The sequence below is a fragment of the Anomalospiza imberbis genome, chromosome 9, assembly GCF_031753505.1.
Source record: "Anomalospiza imberbis isolate Cuckoo-Finch-1a 21T00152 chromosome 9, ASM3175350v1, whole genome shotgun sequence".
In the NCBI taxonomy this organism is placed as follows: domain Eukaryota; kingdom Metazoa; phylum Chordata; class Aves; order Passeriformes; family Viduidae; genus Anomalospiza; species Anomalospiza imberbis.
The window spans coordinates 16,794,782-16,814,317 of record NC_089689.1 but is presented as its reverse complement, the minus strand read 5'-3'; the positions used below and the strand labels follow the sequence as shown (position 1 = coordinate 16,814,317).

General features: G+C 39.3%; 1 protein-coding gene and 1 long non-coding RNA gene across 2 annotated transcripts in view; both read right to left on the bottom strand.

Moving 5' to 3' along the window:
- The window catches only part of COL24A1 (collagen type XXIV alpha 1 chain), a 155,693-nt gene that overhangs the window by 127,613 nt on the left and 8,544 nt on the right, over positions 1-19,536 (bottom strand). The window contains exon 2 of the mRNA XM_068199882.1: positions 10,314-10,422. Coding sequence (XP_068055983.1) covers positions 10,314-10,422 — 109 coding nt within the window. The remainder of the gene's footprint in view (positions 1-10,313; positions 10,423-19,536) is intronic.
- LOC137479444 (uncharacterized) lies at positions 1,086-6,042 on the bottom strand. The gene is made up of 3 exons (XR_011002259.1): positions 5,954-6,042; positions 2,014-2,944; positions 1,086-1,344 (listed from the first exon to the last, which is right to left on the bottom strand). It is a non-coding gene; the product is annotated as an uncharacterized lncRNA (long non-coding RNA).

Below are 19,536 nucleotides of genomic sequence, written 5' to 3'. Positions count from 1 at the left end.
TATGGAGTCCAAGACCAAAATACATTGGCACTAACTTCAATGCTGATATTTTTACCATAGTTATATAATTAATTTTTGTAAATCCCTTACAGCTGTACCACCAATATAGCATAGTATTTTAATAGACTGTTTCATCACTTTATTTTTAGAGATGAGATTTTGATTATGTTTCTCAGTCTTTTAAAACTGATATGCAAGGAAGAACTACTGTTGCAGGAAAGTAAAGGACTAAGTCTTTCACTAGGCACAGAATTATTTCAGATAACTCTTTCCCCTGCTCTTCCCCACTCATGTCATGTAAGAAACTGAATAAAATCCTCCTATAAACACTCACTTAAAAATGAAAAATTAGAAAAAAGTATTAATACATCTGAGAGATGAGACTAATTTTTTCTGTTGGGATCAAAGAAGTTCATTAAGCCAGATGTGCCTGGATTATTCTTATTACAGAGAGCCATAAAAACCTCATGGTTGCTTAGTTATCCAGCGTTGGCTTAGACATAGTCAAAAGTTGAACAACAGATGAGTAACTGCACCATGTTGACCCAAACACACATGCAACAGTTTAATGAATTAACTTCTTCTAAGCTGAGAATTTCAGAGCTTGTCAAAGAACCAACATTAAATTTTGTTTGCAACTTCACATTGCCCGCGGGAGTCCTTACAGGGCCCTGGATTACTTTTCACAGGCTGCCAACCCTCTTCTGGTGCTCCAGGTCCTCCAGATGGGTGTTGCACCTTAGGACCTCCAGGAAGTGTAGGAGATCCAGAAATTTAACTGCAGCATCTCTCCTGGATGCAGTTGAGCTGCTGCTCTTTGAAAGGCTCCCAGCCTGTGTGGGTTGTAATGGCAAGGCAAGAAACACCAGGCTGGCACAACCATCTGCTGCACCACCAGGCTTCAGCTGTTTTCTTCCAAGCTGGAGATGCCAAACCTTACCTGAGCCTCCATTTTCAACGACAGTCACAGTATTTGCCTTTGCATCTCTTCAGAAACTACTGAGGCTGCTTAAAGTTTTCTGAACTATCCAGGCTAGACTGGCATTCACACATATCAAAATGTAGACATCTCTAAAATCAGTAAGAGGAAAAAAATCATAAAAATTCTACAGGTTATTATTTTTCTATTATATTGTTGGGGATTGCCTTTTTATCTTGAGTACTTATGGCAATAGAATGTGCATATGAAAAATAGCATGTATGGTTATCAGATGTTCAGCTTTAAAGTGGTCAGCCAACACATGTAAGCTGACTGCCCTTTTCCAAAGTTAAATATTGTCTCTTAATAGCACGCTTGCAATGATTGAATGTTATGTATGCAAACATAACAGCATTTTTATTTACCTGTTGGAAAAAAGGGATTTTAATAAAAATTCTCAACAAAATTAATATTTTTGCATCTCAGAATTTATTTATATAGTTTAAAGACACATTAAGCTGGGCAAATATCACTAAATGTTCTTACAATATTTACACTATTCTTATAGTGATCCCAGGCTTAAGGAAATAATTTTCTAATCAATAATATTTTTACAATGTTTTTTCTTGTTTGTTTTTGTTTGGGGTTTGGGGGTTTTTGTCATTTACTGTTATATTTGGGGCATTTCATTTGGAGTCTTCATAGAGCCTAAACAACCATGTTTGTTAAAGCAGACTCCTGAACAAAGAATGTCAATCAAAAGGTGCTAAATTTTTTTAAACAAAAATAACAATAAATAAATCAAAGCCTCTCTTAAATCCATCTGGATATTTCAGTGACACTTCTTTATATGAACATGACTTACATTTTAAGAAATATCATCTACACCAGATCCAGTTTACTTTAGCAAAATGCCAGTAACTGTCAAATCCACCCAGGGGTTTTATGTTGTGACTTGGAAGGAGAGCATTTCACAAGTGCCTCTGACAGCCAGCACCGGTTCTTTGTCTGATCTCAAAGGACACATCTTCTCTTTGGAGGATGGAAAAGATTCTGAACACCCTTGGTTTAACAAGTTCAGGAGTAAGACTTACTTTTGGGCTTCATATGGATTGCTGGAAGAAATGACATGTACTAGTAACTGCCAGGCAAACACACTCTTGTCCTCCACAGAACTGGAGATGATGTGTTAATCCAAAGAAATGAAAACATGCATTAAGAAGATCATTTTATTATCCTCGTGATAGTTTTGAGGAAATGCTGGTGCCAGCAGAAGCACTGGAAATCTGATCCCTGCTGTCAGACCATCATAAAGAAGAATCCAAGTGGCACCAAAGTGTCCAGTTTTGGGACCCTCACTTCAAGACAGACATCGAGGGGCTGGAGTCTTTCAGAGAAGAGCAGTGGAGCAGGGGAAGGGCCTGAAGCACAGGTATCATGACAGGCAGCTGAGGAAGCTGGGGAGTGTTTAAGCTGGAGAAAAGGAGGCTCAGGGTGAACCTCATTGCTCTCTACAACTGCCTGGAGGGAAGATGTCATGAGGTGCTCATGGTCTTCTATCACATCCCAGGTGAAAGGATAAGGGGAAATAGCCTTAAGCTGCACTGGTAGAAGTTCAAATTGTATATTAGAATAAAATTTTTCACTGAGAGTTGCTAGGCATTAGAATAAATTGCCCAAGGAGGTGATGGGGGTCACCATCTCTGGAAGCATTATTTCACTTAGAAGTCTGACAGGAAAAAAAAATCTAGTCATCATTTTGCATAGCAGCAGGTAACATATTACTCCAGGTCTGTGAATAAATTTAACAGAATAGTTATCAGGGAAATAATTGCTAGGACTGACTTCCTTGTTGATGTTAGGAGATTTATTTTCCATTCTTTTCCTATGCCTCTCCAGTTCAGCTGCTTCCCTCATTTAACAGTCTTCCATCAAGACACTGAAGAAAATGATACCACAAGGCATTTGGAAGAGGGAGTGTTTACAAAGCAGATAAATAGACTGTGCTGTATCCAGAATAATTAGCTGTAAGCAAAGTAATAAAAAATGTGGAGAATTCACAGGTATGCCAGATAATTGAAAATCCAACATTTACTCAGATGTTAGGGATAGGTTGCATGCTATAAGCACATAGGATAAATGCCACTGCGTAATCTGAGGGGAAGAAAGTAAGCAGTGAGCTACATTCAGACCAAATGCATGTAATACATCTGAAATATCCATCGAGCCAGATGTTAATTTAGCTCATGACCCTAAAAATACATTTCTGCAATCTTATGCACAATGTGCAATGCAGGATGCATTTTCCAGACTATTTACTGAAAACTGAATTATTCTGAAATAACAGCTTTAAAAGCCTTAGAATTCTTCAGAACTTTGCCATTGCAATCACAGCTTCTGGGGAGAATTATTTGGAAAAAAAGAAGAGTAAGCACTGAAACATGTATACCTCACTTCTATTGTGTAAGCAGCTAGGTCTCAGTGAAAAACCCTGTTCCTCCTTGCCCCCTGCTGTTATGTTTTAAAAATTAATGCAGGACTCCATCAGATCAGTGTTTATTTCAGACAGGGAGCTTTTGGCTGAGCTGTAGCTGATGTCCTTGGCATATTTTAAGTAGCATATCAGAATGAATCATCTGCTTTGGTAGTACCACATTGCACTGCTGTAGCTTGTTTGGAGAAGTAATGTGTAACAAGGGAACCTTTAAGGATTCAGTCTCCAGTTTGGGAGACAATCGCATGTACTCATGGTGTGATATGTGACTGCAGCCCATTAAACAGCAGCAACCCTGGACTTACACACTCCATACACACACATCTCCTTGATTTACCTCCTATAGCCTAAAATATTAACTAATCCTCTCACCTCAAGTTTCCCAGAATAATATAATACAGAACAAACCCTCAATGGAATAGTTTAAACCATTTTGTTTTACTAAGGGTCTCAATGTATGATACTAAGAGGAGCCTGCAGCACTTTCTAGCCACAGGCTGAGGAGCTGGATGAAGAAGGATGCAAACCCAGGTCAGGGGAGTACATCATCCTGTTATCCTCCAGGATAACTGGCTAATTCCTAAACAGAGTATTAAATGAATGCAAAACATCACAGATGCTGTTGGTTGCCATAATGTACAGTGATCACCTCAAACAGAATGGCTTCTTGGGCCATTGAGATCCCTTATTACTCTCAGAAATGTCCCTTTTGCAGAGGCACACTCAGAGCTTGAAGCAGCTCTGGCAGCTGGAGATAGCTGCTAGCTGTGCTGCCAGTCTCTCTCCCGAATTGCTCACTTCAGTCAGGCACTGTCAGTAACATCGTGTTCTCAATGGAATGTAAGATCTGTTTTATCTCATGCAGTGGCTCCCTCTCCTGCAGGAACCAATCTCCCCAGTAATAATATCAGATAAATGTACCACAGCAGTCTGGCCCTTGGCAGCCTTTACAATCTTGAGCATAGTAGCATGGAAGTTTCTTAAGACTGCTTATTTTCCAGTCTGTTGTATATTTCCAAGTACTGTAAATTCAAGAAGCTCAATGGATGGTGGCACTTCAAATTGCATTGGGCATTTTTTTTTTTTGTCTTGTGAGTATGTAAAATCTGAAAATATTATCCTCCCAAACAATACCAACTGTATTAGTGACGTTTTTAGTTGTCAGTTATTTGGATTGACATTTCCAACACCACACTAGAGTCCACAGCACAGGCTTGCTATTGTCCACCTGAGCTCACACATCCAAAAGCTTGGCAAACATCAGCATACGACACTCTGATGATATTTCTGCTCAATTTTAAAACAAAACCAGGAACAATCTACTAATAGGAAGGTATTCTGTTTTCCTATTTAATTGAGCTGCACCTCCTGACCATGTCCCAAGAGCCCCAGGGAACCCCATTCTTCTGTATTTCACTTCTGCATGTGCCTTGTCCCTTTTCCTACTCTTTTCCTCTCTGTTTGTGCCCTGGGAAGCTGCAGTCAGTGTTTGGTACCCTGTTTGGTGTTCTGCTTTCATTGACAGCTGAGCTTCCCTGTGTGGGGAAGAACACACAGAAGTAACTAGGGAGCCAAACAATGCTGCACTCCCAACAGTGAGCCATAGAGCTGTGTCTTGTATGTGGCTTTGTTTGTAACTTTTGTGGTCCTCAGGCAATAGCCTTATTGAAGCATTTTGATAACCCCTCACAGAAGATTTCAGCATAATCAGCAAAGGTTTCCTCGGCAAATCAAACCAGTATTTTATCTCTTGGCTGGATATAAGCATGGACTTATTTTCCATGCTGATTTTTCCCCTCTCCCTCTGTTACATACCCATCTGTCATAAGGTTTCATCAATAAATATTAGGCTACAGCACTACATATAAGGATTTTAAATAGAAAGTTAAAATAATTTTTGGTAATATAATTTTATTAAAATTTATTAAATAGACATGCAACCCAACAATGTCATTCAGAGGTCAAAGCATGCCACAGATAACTCAAAGGGAACTTTGACATAATTTTTAAAACTTTTTCTTCACCCTTCATATTGGGGAAAAAAAAAATCTTACCCTTCCCCCAGTGAGCATATTTAGAGCAGTTCAGCCAGCTGGATTATAGCTGTACAAAATGCTTTCAAAGTGTTAGAAGCAGCTCTCTCCATTTGCTGATTCTCATGACAGATGATAAAAGAGCTTTATTCTGCACTTGTACTTGTGTGTTGTGGTCTTTATCTTTTTTCCAAGATGTTCACACATTTCTTAAATTACTTCTATATTGTTTGCTGACAGTGTAATTGACCTCAGGTAATGTTATCAACAACTGTATGGAAGTCCTGAATTGCTTTCCGAAGAGCAGGTAATGACATGTCACACCAGGGCTTTGTTTTGGTCTGCTTCCCTTTGTCAAATTTTCAGTCTTAATTTACTTTGCAAATGTGGATTCCTAAATGTACTACAGTAGGAATTCACACTAAGAGGAATAGCAAATCATTTAGAAATTTTCCACCAGACAAGTTGGATACTGGTTCACATGTAAAGGAGTAAAAAAGCACTTACAAACAAGTACATTGCAGGACATTCGTTTTAGTGTCTCAGTAGAGCAAGTGAAGCCATACTCTGCAATGATATTCAGAAGTATAGCTCATGTATATGAGCTATATATTGCTGGTCTTATCTTCAAGAAGAGTGGTTAAGAAACCTTCATTTTTGCCTAAAAATGATGTATTCATGAGTCCTTGTTTCATACTGCATACAGTATTTCAGCATCCTTGACTGACAGCAAAATGCTGCCAGCTGGTGCTCCAGTTCCTTGTAAACACCAAGCCTGAAATTCTTTATCCTGTTTTATTTGAAGTTTAATCAAGCTGAGCAAGTCAGTCCTCTTTTTTATAGAATTGCTACTTGCAAAAAGCAACCTATTTTTTTTAAATATACAAATATGTAAGGAAGATGTTGCAGTCTATGATATTCTTCTCAAAGAGGCAGAATAACTTGTTTTCCACAGAGACATCTCACAGGGACACATCTCAACTCTATCAGTTTCAAGTAAAATATTTACAATAAGCAGCAAAGGCCCATGAGGAGAGTGAAGGTTCAGTATTTTCCACTTGTGTTTTGGATTCAGCCTCAATAAAACCAAGTAGGCAATTGCTTTCCTTTGTGCCATCATGACTGAAGCAATAGATGCCAATATGTTATCAACATCCACACTACCACACAACACCATCTAAAGTAGAACACATTTCATGGCAAGAAGAGTCACTGATAATTTTAGTGATATATTTGTGTGCCTGTGACAGGAATAGAAAAAAAAAACCCAAAGAAATGATGGGGGGGAAATAGTACAAAGATGCTTCTTTAAAAGCTTCTTTGGGAACATCTCACAGAACCAGGACCTACCCTTCACTGAACCTTAAAGTTGCTTACATAAGAAAAAAGTATAAAGAAAACTCCACTAAACTCAAAATAACTGAGTCTTTAAAGATCTAGAGGTGTTTCAGGCTGAAATAATAGTAAGAATGAGAAAGCTTGAGGTGTCAAGTGTCATACCTTGCTGTGTCATGGGCTAATGGGGGTGAGAGATTTGATGGGGGGTTTCCAATGCCAGCCTCAGTCGAATCCTGTCATGCTCAGGGTAACAGGCAACATGCTCAGGTCAGCACTGTCAGGGAGTCCAACACCACCACCAAGACAGCAGTTCTTTAAATGCAGTGGCACAAGTCCCACCTGAAGGGCTACTTTATCTTCCCCAACACATTATTCATGTGATCTGACCAATGCAAACACCAAGAAACTGTGCTGAAGCCTATTTTTACTGCTAGTTTCAAATCTCACTGCAATGGAGTTGGCACACAGGCTCTACAACAGCATCAGTCCTGATGGCAGAGGCACTTCAGAGACTGCAGACAAGTGTGCAGGGCTGGTTCAGTAGACAATGTTCCCTTTGGACAGCAGAGTCAAAGGCAAATATAATTGAAATCGCAGTCACTGCTCAGGTCAGCTGCTTATATTTCTCATGTACAATCAATCAATCAATCCTGTCCTCACTTAAATTTGTTTTCCACCAACTATGCCAATTTTCATGATGTTATCCTAGACTTACACTAATGAGAGGAATAGAACCAGACCTGCTAAATTCCCTGAAAATTGTGTTCATTTTGGTTTTGGCTTTTTTCAGCTCATCTAATAAGAAGACATGTGACAGACTTACTCAGTAACACTTCTTCAGCCAACAACTGACAGTAACAAGAATAATTGAAGGAAGTATTGCTGCTCTTCACAAAACATTTGCAAATGAAGAAAAATTCTTTACATCTGGAAATTTCATTTAACAGCAGGTACTTCCCATAATTTTCTAGGCATTTATGTCCATAAAAGAAGGACATTAAATGATCCAACAAAAACAGTTGATATCTACAAAGCATATTAAATACTGATGTCGGGCTTGGGATTGGGACAGAACTGAACTGGTGACAAAGCAAAGGAGCCATCTCCCAAGATGCTGCATAGTAAAAACCAGCATTAATTCATTTTCCATCCTGATTCAACAACCTTTTTGAAATGAACGAATGCATTTCCTTGATGACTTTCCCAGCCTTGTTTTACAAGAGGAAATGGAAGAGACTGTGGTTGATGCATTAAAAACGAGGGGAAATCTGTGTCAACTTTGTCATGTTTCCCCTTAACTTTGGACAAGGTTGAACTCTTTTTTGTAGAAAGCTTATCAGAATGGGCAAGTATTACAAATATTCTGGAAATTAACAGTTTTTGGCTGGTGACCTTTGGTGAAAGACTGCTCAAAGGGCCAGATACAATAGGAAGTTTGTAATAGCAAACATTGTAATTGAAAATGGATAAATCCTTTAAAGTAATTCATTTCTACTGGTTTGTGCTTTTGAGGAGACTCTCCCCTTTAATCCCTCTCAAAATCAGGATAAACTATATGTGATCTTCATTGTTATAAACATGACTTCCATGAGAAGCATCCCAGATGGGGAGGATGGAGATGGCTCCAGGGACTATACCTCAGAACAGGGCCATTGCATTCAGACATTGGTACTCTGAAGGGTTTCCATTTCTGCCAGTTCTCCAGCATTGCTTTAGTAGAAAACACCATCACCCAGGCTTCAAATTCCCTTTTGCATGCATGTAAAGCAGCTTTACCATAAACAAAAATCAGCCCCAGATGTCTTTACAGGAAATAGTACATGAGAAAGAATGCATAGCACTACAAAGATAGAAACCTTTTTTCTCTCCATCCATTTTCAAACCTGAAATTTTCCTCAGACATAAAAAGACACATATAATTAAGGACATTGAGCTGGCTGTAGGGATGCAAATTTGTAGCCCTGCTTTAAATTAGGCCATCCAAGCAGAAGCGGTAAGGCAGACCACTAATCAAGGAGGAAACCGTTTAGAGAAGGAAGGAGGAACATGCATGCCCAGAGATCATGAAGCAGCCTTGCACCTGCAATGCCCCCGTTACACAAGTGACACATTCTCTTCCTCCAAGCATCACCATATTTTTTTGCCTGGAGCATGTCTTCACCCAGGTGCCCTTGGCAAGGCTTGAGGGACAGGAAGAAACGCCTTCTGAATTTAGATAGTGTGGTCAGGGGCTTCTGTATGGCAGAAATGTCATTTTCACAGCTTCCCAGCAGCTTACAGCAAGGACATCCTAGATGGCTTCAAGGCTTAAGTGTACAAGGCTTCCCCGAGTTCATTCCGGAGTTTGAGAGGGAAAAGGGGAATCATTGGCCTAAAAACTGTCACTGCAATAAAAATTATCATCAAATTACCTGGTATTTCATGGCAGAAGAGGAATTTGTAAAGTAGCAGTTCCCCCCAGTGCAGCTCCTCAGTGTGCAGTTGTGGGGGCAGCAGTGGTGCAGTGACCTGCAGCACAGTCCTGTCAGCACCCACACATCTGCCTGACTGCAAACACCCTCCCTACACCACCACTTTTGAGTGAAACTCCATTGCAGAGCAGTTGCTATATGAAGCTACAAAGAAACCACATGTGCAGCCCTTTTGATACTTATAGACCAGGCAAGGCTGACTCAGTGAGGAAGTAGAAATCCTGGATATTTATCATTTTCCTCCTTTATCAGGTGTAGGCTGACAAGGCCAGTAAGAGCACCAGAGTTGAGAAACTTTCTTCTTTTACACAAAAGCCTGTACTGTGCAGCTCTCAAACATGTAGTTTGCCATGTTTGACAGAAATAGTTTGGATGGAAGAGGAGCTCTGTGCAATTTACCAGTTTTTTGCAAAACTTGGGTTTGCCCCTGTTCCAGGAATGAATCTAAAACCAGCAGTGAACAATAAGTGACACACCAGGCAGCTCCAGATCACCATGATTTCAGTATACCAAAACTTTTGGAAGAGCCCACCCACATCCACCAGCAGCACCAGGAACATGGGGATATTTGTCTTCCAAAGCATTTCTAAACTGGTTAGATGTGAAAAAACAGGGTGGAAAAATAGAGATGGAAGCACACAGTTGAAATGCACTTCAAACCTTCTGCTCTCTTCTATGCTGTGCTTCTTCCTGAAAGGCTCGCTCCCCTTCCCTCAGAGTTCTTCCTCCAAAGACCACAGTCCTCCTTTCTTATCTCCCCAAAAGGATACTCCCAGAATAAACAAGTAATCTAGCAGCCATGCCAAAACAGTGGAAATACTTTCCTATAATAGTGTTGCTTGCTGAGCAATGAATTTAAAGGTGAATAAGGTAAATCCAGCCTTGTTTTGCTCCCTGCAGCAGCAAGGGGTGGAAATAACAATGTTGCTACTGCAGAGTTAGTGGATTGCTATTTTGCAGCCCATGATTGACTGTTTCCTCCGCCCTTTCAAGACCACAGAGATATTTTTATTACCAGCTCAGTGAACGCAAATACTACCAGAGGTGAGCAAAATTACCTTAATGCACCTCCATGCCAGTGTTTCCACTCATCTGCTGCAGATTTAGTAGGGCAAGTCTCATGACCCCCCATTGAAGGCTTCCTATTCTTCTTCCTCTTCTTCCTTCCTGCAAGAGCATGAAAGAAAGTAAAGATGTGCCTCAGGAGGCCATGGTGAGATGGTTCTGTCTGCCCCTCTGCAGTGGGTATGGCAGGAGACATGGTGGGAATATTGTGCAACATAACTTACTCTCACCAGCTGTTCTTTGAAAAGTTTCTGCCCTAAAGCTAGACATGACCCTTACTTTTCTGTCAAAAGCTGTAAAAGAACATTAATATGTTTTATCAATTTGTGGTATACAGTTTGTGACCTTAATAGTGAATAAAATTTCATTAATAAAATTATTACTGTCTGCCTCAACAGTCAAATTGAGTTGCATATCAGCTTTCTGAAAGAAGCCTAATATACTTTGCCTTTAAAGGCAAAAAGTAGGCTTTTTCTAATGCTGTATTCACCCAAACATATTCCATATTTTTAACATGGCAAAGTCCTTAATGTAAATGCTCTCAACTCCCAGCAACCTGAACTGTTCAGCATCCAAAAATATTGTTGAGGGTGTGTATTTGAGGAAACATTTAATACATTTAAACTAATTCCCTTGATGATGCAGGTTGAGACAAAGGTATTTTAGATGTGAAAATTGAGGACTGATTTCAGTAGGATGAGGTCCAAATTTTGAGCTTTAGGGAGAATTTGGGCTCTGAACCTGTAAAATCCCTTCACAACATTAAGTCTGTGCTTGAGACAGACACATCTTGATTCCTCCCATCAGAGATGAGTTTCAAGATAGATTGCCAGGATTTAGTTATAATATAGAACTGCAAGTGTGTGTCATGCAGCACAAGTCATTTCAGTGGTGGAAGCTCAGGGTGTAGAGCTGCCCATGCCCAGAACTTGTGCATAGAATAAAGAGGCTTTGAGCTATCCATATATAAGTATCACAGAATAATATTATCACATTTATATATAAGTATCATAGAAAGGAAAGAGTAGAGTGGAACCAAATAAGGTTCAAAGCCCCATTCATGTGCAATAGCAGCTGCATTCAACCAGCCACTAAAAGCTGCAGGACAAAGCACATCCATTTTTCCCCAAAAAAACAGAAACAACCCCGACATCATTCTACATTGAATCAACTTTGTTCCAACATACTGTCCATACTAAGCAGGACACTCCAGCCACAACACATTATAACATCCTTACTTACCCATCCCTCTTTAGAGACACATAAAACAGCTCCCCAAAACCAGCATTCACCTATCCAAAGAGACACAGTTCTGCAAGAAAACATCTCATTAGGCACCCTCAATAGAAAGGAGGGCTGCTTGGGCCTACAGGATATACAGGGACACCAAGTGATTGTTTGGGGATGATCATTGTAATTGGAGAAAATAAATCTCAGCTGGAGCCTTACATGGAAGTCCATCATGTATTTAATCATCAGTCTGTGTTTTATGTTTTTCATATCTATGTTATTTATGTTTTTCTGGCTTATTGAACAGCAACTCACATAAAAAAGGGTGAGGGAGCACAACCCTATGTCATCAAAATCACATCACCTTCAAAAATTGCTTATATGGAGTTAAAGCTTTTACCCAAGCAGTCAGCTTCCCTTTCCCCAGTTGGTTTTTTTTTTGGAGGGGGGAGAATAGATATATTGACATTTCTTTTGAACTTCTAAATCAAGCTGGAAGGAGTTCAAGTGCCCAAGAGCAATTTATTGTAAATGCTGGGGATAGGAAATTTGCATGCACATTCCTGTTAATATGAGTAAGCATAAAAAGAAGGCATGAGCTCTACCTCTGTGTAAAGCACATCCACCTTTATGCTGCAGTGATTTATGTGGCAAAACCATTTGCCTGTAAGCTTCTTTTGAAGTAGAGTCAACCACTGATAGCAATCCAGTTATTTAGAGAGATTGATAAATCCACTGGTGTAAGCAGATGCAGCTCAGTGTCTGTCCACACCAGAGAAGCCCTGTACCAATGGTGAGCATGGGTCATTGTAAACGGCACCTTCCAAAGTAGGTTCAGAACTATATCCAGTAGTGCGCACCATCATGTATCTTCCAAAATGATATATGACACTGTTTGGTTTCTGTGACCTGCAAAAATCAAAATGCTTCCCTTAAATGTAGTACACTTTACTGTGCTAAATGACAGAGAAAAAAGTCTTGCAACATCCTCCAGTCCTGGGTTTGCATAGTTAAACCTGGTCTGGGGCCAAAATCGGACAATTGGTTGATAACCCAGGTTTGTCTCACTAGAGGGAACATTGTTACTCCAAACTAAATTTACTGAGAATATTTCTGAACTGACACTGTGTAGTGCCCAGAAAAGCCTAGAAAACACACTGTACAAAAGAAGCTGTTCCCAAGCTTTTTTCCTGGATCTTTTTGTGCTTGTAAGCTGAAAGAACACGAGATTATTCCATGCTGGGATGTTACCAGCTTCACCAGACATGTTGTGAAACATAACTGTGCAAATCCTCCTCCCTGTGCCGCCCACCCTCGGGGTCTGGCATCTGCTGTGTCTGCTGGCTGCCCTCGGGAGATGCTTTTCCAGCCAGATGCCTCAGAGCTTTACACAGCGTGTATATGGCTTTCAGCTACAGACTTGATAATATCTAAACACCCACTTTTCACCTCTTTAGGTGAAATGGGTTAAGTCCATATGTTCAGCTTTTATTTCTCCACATTCTAGAGCACATAAATCCATTCCAGATGTTCGTGAGAGGGGATGAACTCCCGTCAGACAGCAAAAAGCTGCATCAGAGCCTGTCTTTACATCTGCAGCTGTTTCTGAGGATGCTTTTGCACGGGCTGGTACCAGCTGGTAGTTCCACTCATGGTACTACTGCGGGAGCAGCTCAGTTGTCTGGACATGGTCAAAGGCTGACCACCCTTTTCACAGTTCACCACCAAGGACCAGAGAGCATCCTTCCTAAATATGGTACTCCAAAGGTGTATTTCACTGCATAACCCTTTGGGATTCAGCCTACTGGAATTAACGGGCCAGTAAATTTAAAAAGTCAAATACGGAAGATGGAAGTCACATGTTAACGCAAGTGAAGAAGACATCACAGTCTTGCCTTGACAAGAATCACATGGCAATTTCATAAACCATTCTGCTCTCAGTAATTAGTTACAAATAGTATGAATAGATCTTGATAATGTTTTTAAAACTCTTCTTTTTCTCTACTTCATAGATTTTTGTCTCTCTTTACAGGGTACAAAATTCGTAAGGAATTCCTTCTGTTGTAAAGATTTTTCTTTTGTCAAGGGAACATGTGTCTTTTATTTCCAGAACATTATATACAGATATATTGCCAAGAACTAGATTTTTTTCACAATAGATAATAGCTAAAAAAGAAAAAAAGTGCTATAGACTTAAAATTAGATCTTTCAAACCAGTAAGACCATAAACAGGAGCTCATTTATGTTATTTATTAGAGAGATGTTACTAATACCAAATGGTTGGGAAAGATTCCACAGAAAAATATTCCCTAAGCATAGTAAATTTTAATGATAATTTTGCTGAAAATTGAATATATTTAAATGTAATGCCCAGTGCAGGTAATGGTTCTGCTTACCATAGAATGCACTTAATCAAACAAAAGCACTCCAGAAACACTCAGAATGCCTTTATTTGACTGAGTCCAGCTGGGAGCTCCACATATGTTAGGAATAAGATTTGCAGTTAATTGGCAAAAGCTTAAAAGATTTTGCCAAAAGAAAGGTTCTTCTGCACAGGAGGACATCATCCATGTCCATAGAAAGTCATATTTGACTCACAGATGCAGCTCCATCTTGAAGACGAGCTCCTGATGACTATTTCCAGCAGAGCTGGAGCTGAGGTATCTTCACACAACCACCCATTTGCTTGAAGCCTGTCAGGACTGAGGCTGCTCCTCCTGCACATGAGGACATGCAAGAAGTGCCACTGCCAAGGAACCCCTCACAGCAGCCGAGTCACTTTTCTTACATAAAACTTCTAAACAAAACAAACTCTTAGTAAAATAACATTTACTGGAGCCATTGGCTTATCCTAGAGACAGCAGAAATTTGCTAAATAGCTCTAAGCCAAGAGGATGTTTACAGTTTAAGATTTGTTTAGCACTTATGGTACGATTTGTGCCATATGTTCTCTTCCTTAGAGTTTTCCCTGCAAAACAATTTTATTAGATGTGGAGCACAAGGCACTTACACATCTTCCCACTTCATTACAGTAGCATCATCCTTCCAGGGCAATCTGTAACCAAGTAACATGTACCTTGAATTTTTTATCGGGTCTCTGGCAGTAGAGAAAAGTTGCAGCTGATGAGCCTGAACTGCTGAAGCCCGATCTGGTAGAATAGAGCTTGCATGGAATATGGAACATAATTGTTTTTTTAATGACAGTCTGTATTCATCCTGAGAGAAAACCTCCTTTGGAGATTGTTTCCAGCAGATAGCCTGGGACACTCTGGAGTGAGCCTTTCAGTAAAAAGCAGAATGCCCTATGTTATTAATCCTATTGAAATTGCAGCAGCAGTAGAGCATAAGTGAGCATAACCTGTCATGATCACTCTGAAGAGAAAGGCAGAAACTGTCAGTCACCATGGAAGGCTTTTACATTCTTCTGAGACTTCTTGAAGGGACTGGGTGTTGATGCTTTGGCATACAGTGGAAAATCAGAGCGTAAGCCACAAAGGCACAGGGAAAAAACATGTGAAATGAAATAATGTCAGATTGACCAAGGAACTGCTTTTCTTCCATTTCTGAGTGAGATTTCACTCCCACAATACAGCAAGTACATAAAAATCCTTATTGTGTCTGAAGAAAGGCTTTTCCTGTACTGACAGAGGTATATTTCTGCTGGTCCTTTTTATTAATTAATGCATTATCAAGAGATATGCATGTAGGAAAAATAATGGAGAACTGATGGTTTTTACACCAGCATAATTTTTAATAATAATCCTGTAGAGTATTTTCAAAACCATAGGTGAATACAGAAGCTGAGCTTTTGGTTCACTGGGGGGGAATAACAGAGCAGCAATTAGATTTGAAAAGTCAGAGTGAATAAATTAGGCATACAATTCAGAAAAAAACCAAACAAATATGGAAATATTTTGCTATTTTTCTAACGTGGTTTCCAGACTACCTCCATGGGGAGTGTTGATCATTGGATTGATGCCACTTAATGGCAAAAGTTTCTACACAGCTTCTATTGTCTTACTGCTGTACCTGATGATTCTTTGTCATCCAGCAAGTAAAAAAGTGGCCCTTGCAGTGGCCAGACTTATAATGTTCCACTTGATATTTCTGCTTACACTTCTGCTGAACCTGCCATTGCTGTTTATGCATTATGTCTTTGTGCAGACCCTGCTTCATCCACACCCTTCTCCACCAGAAAGAAATTGGAGACTGTTTGGAATGGCTTTGCTTTATTTCAGATATCACTGACCATAATCAGTATACAAGAAAGAGCACCTTTACTCTCTGGTAAAATGGAGTCAGCAGTGCTTGGCTCAAAGCACAGTTCAGCAGTAAACTTGATGACTGTTGTTCATTTAATTTTAGCCTGTTCTTAACACCCTCTTGAAAGTGTACATATATTTTTTGAGGAACTTCACTAAAAATATATCAAGGGTGTTCATTTGGCTGTAAACATAATGCATCTGGCATCTTTGAAGTAACTTGTTTAATGATTTCACTGAAATCAAAGCAGATTACTAACTATTAATTAAGCATCTTCATCCAGTGGGTCACAGCCTATAGAATTAAAACTGTGAATAGTAAAATGAAAGAAATACAAAAGAGTTCTTTTGATCTGGAGATTTTCCCCACCATAATGAGATCACAAGTTCTTAATTATGTTTCATAAACTGATGGAAATTGAAAGCTAACATGACACAGAAATTGGTTGTCCTTATTGGATTAAATATCAACTATTCAATCAGATATAGTTAGTACTTATGATAATTTCACAAGGGTGAGAGAGTGAATAAAACCAGCAAGTATGGTAATCATACACAGTCACAAAAATGTTTAGACTTTCCTTGGAGCACCATCACTACTACTGGAAACAAAATTCAGCATTTTACTGTGCAATGCCAGAAACAAAATAAACATAATGTTAGGAACATTTGAAAAGATGCAAGTTTCATTTAATATACACCTGTGCCCAGCTGACTGCTGAAAAGCCAAGGATGTGCCCCTGCTTACTGGGAGGTAGCAACAAAAGCCCACTATTGACTGTATTTCCAGCCAAACAGGCTGCAACAGCTGCCTGCAGAGAGGAGCTGGAGACTCAGGAGCAAAGCAAAGCGCCTGCACAGAACCTGATGGGATGGGGTCCCTTGCTTCAAGTGCAGAAACTGTCCATGGCCTGGGTCCTGCTGCCACACTGCTTAAACTCTGAGACCTGAGAGAAATGAGTCAATAACAAAGAATTAGCCAGGACTATATTTCATTTAATGTAAAAATATATTCTTCATTGCTCATATACATCTTTAAAAACTGGGTGCTGCTGAAAATGCCTGCCAGTTTTGTAGCAGGAAATTTGCAAAAGCTGTTAAAAACATAACAGATATGTGAGTGCTCCTTTGAATACTAATCCTAAATGGAGACCCTTCTTCTTCAGCAATTCATTGATATAGTTGTATTCTCTGGACTTTTTGGGAGGATTTTTTTTTCACATCAATGCCTTCTTTGTTTTATGTAGGGAAAAATGTGACTGAGCTCTGAATATAAATAAATAAATAAATAAATAAATAAATTTATATAAAATATTTGTAACTCCATATGATGGTTAAAGGAAATCTATAGGAACCAGTCATTGATGTTAAGCATACAATTTTTAAAAATTAACATCTGGTATAAATGAATATGACACAAATCACATATAGCCTGAATAAGCTTTTACTTGCTGTAGGAAAGGTATTGATATATAATGTAATGCAGAATGGAGAATAACCAGGGTTTTCCCATTCCTCTTGAGACCTTTCCATGGATGTTACAGCTTCCAAACTTTTCACAGGCAAGACTTGGCATGGCCATTTTTGCAACCACTATTATCACAAGTAATTAATATGGAACAAAAATTAATTTGATTGGATGCTGTGATACAGCAGCCTGGAGAGTTTAATTGTGATACCCATAGGACAGCAATGGTGGTTTAGAAATTTGAACAGAAATAACCCTCTTTGAGAGTTAAATCAGATAAAAGACAGAAATAATAGTGTGTTTTTTCATTCCCTCCCCTATTTCCAGTGTTAGTACTAAAACAATACCTCCAAGAATATTCCTGCCTAAGCCATCATATCATCATGATGTAAAACCTTATTGTGCAGAAAAATGAGAAGTATGCAAGTCAAAGACATAATAAATGCTTTCCTGAAATTGAATCCAACAAGTTCCCCTTGAAGGTATTTTGCTGCTGTACTTCTATGGTAAAGTTGGTTGCTTTCATTATCCCTGCTGAGAATACAGGCTATCAACACCCTTAAAATAATTCTGCTTGTGCAAGTATTTCGGTAAGAGAAATGACTGTGGACAAGGCAGACTGTAGGATTGTCTAGAATGGATAGTAGCTTTAATGAGCAAATCATGCCTAACAAGACTTTGAGGCATGAAACTCACAAACAAGCAGCTATAGGCACTTAGTTTCATTCCTACTCTGTTGTATTTCTGGTTTTGGATGACTAGAGGTGCATTTTAAAGAGAGCTACTGACACATGCACACAGCTGAAGAGAGCATAGAAACTTTTCCCAAGCTTGTATTGAATGACAATTTCTTTTTTTAAGAAAAGTTATACCAACATTTTCCAAGATATAAACTGAATCTTGCGTATGTGCATTGCATGTCCACTGAGCACCTAACACATGCCTATGATTAGAAAATGCAAAAATTCCTCAAAATTTGGGTTTGCTTTGGAATGGGAAGGAAGAAACCAAGATTCTAAGTTTAGCCAAGGTGCTGAGTATTTATTTTTGAGGGCTGATTCTTGGCCTTACTGACTGCAAGGAAGTCTTTGTGACTGAAAAAGAGCACAGAGGTATTTCCACTTTCTCTGGTTTTCTCTGGTTCACAAGACCTCCAGCCCTGCAAGTAAGTCTATTTGAAATTGTGATGATGGCAAAGAAGCTTTTCATATTCAAGCAAACTGCATTTCCTTGAGAAAAACTTCCCAACCACCACTGATGATGCAAGGAACAGAATATCCTTTGCCAAGGAAGAGCAAAGGGCTGCTCAAAAGCTACCAGCTTTTTTTGATCCTCAAGGCAGAAAGAAAGGCTTGGGTGTTTCGCTTACCATGGCTGGCTGTGCCTGGGGCACAGAGCATGTCTTTGGTGGGGCAGGACAGTTTCTCAAGGGTGAAACAGTGTTCATCAGGGACATGGGTGCTCATGTCTCTCCAGCAATTTTCCTGGACACAATTTTATGGTCTTTTTTCAACACTGTTATTCCTTTTGTTCAATTTGGTGCCCTGGTAGAAAGACACAGGAGATGGATGTGCTTGAGCTGCTAACACTGAAAGCTGCATTAGATGCAATTTTACTAAAATTAGGGTCTGTTCAGTGCAAGCACAGCTTTACAAGAGTTCTTTGTCTGATGAATGAAACATGGTCTCAAAGCAAATAGGGGCAAAAGAGCAAAGTCTGATGTATAGTGAGTATTTAAGAACAATAAAGTGGAATAATAAGGAAGTAATTTTTCCAGTGCATTGGTTGTGAGTCTGGGATTTTCTGTGCACCTTATATAAATTTTTACTGTTCAATGTGAGTAAAATTTTCATATACTTTTACTAGCTCAAATCATTACCTCCTCTCCTTTATAAGATCAATATACTCAGTAAGAAGGGTTTCAGCTAATGAGTTTAACATAATTGAAAGACTATTCCACATCCTTTTTCTTGAGCAGATGCTCCAATGAGTCAACCCCAACTCATCATTTGGTTTCACAGAGTTTAAGATTGTGTTAAGAACTACAACCTCCCTGATTTTTTGTTTAAAGGAATCCAAATATAGTCTCTTTTAATGTTTTAGTACCTAGAGAATAAAACAGCTGTCAGCAATATGTTCTCCTGAGTAGCTTTCAAATGAACACTCAGTCTCTTGTTCATAATTTAAAAAATACAGCCACAGTCAATTGTCACCCACAGACAGGTGTGCAGTCCAAATATAAATTTTATATGTGCC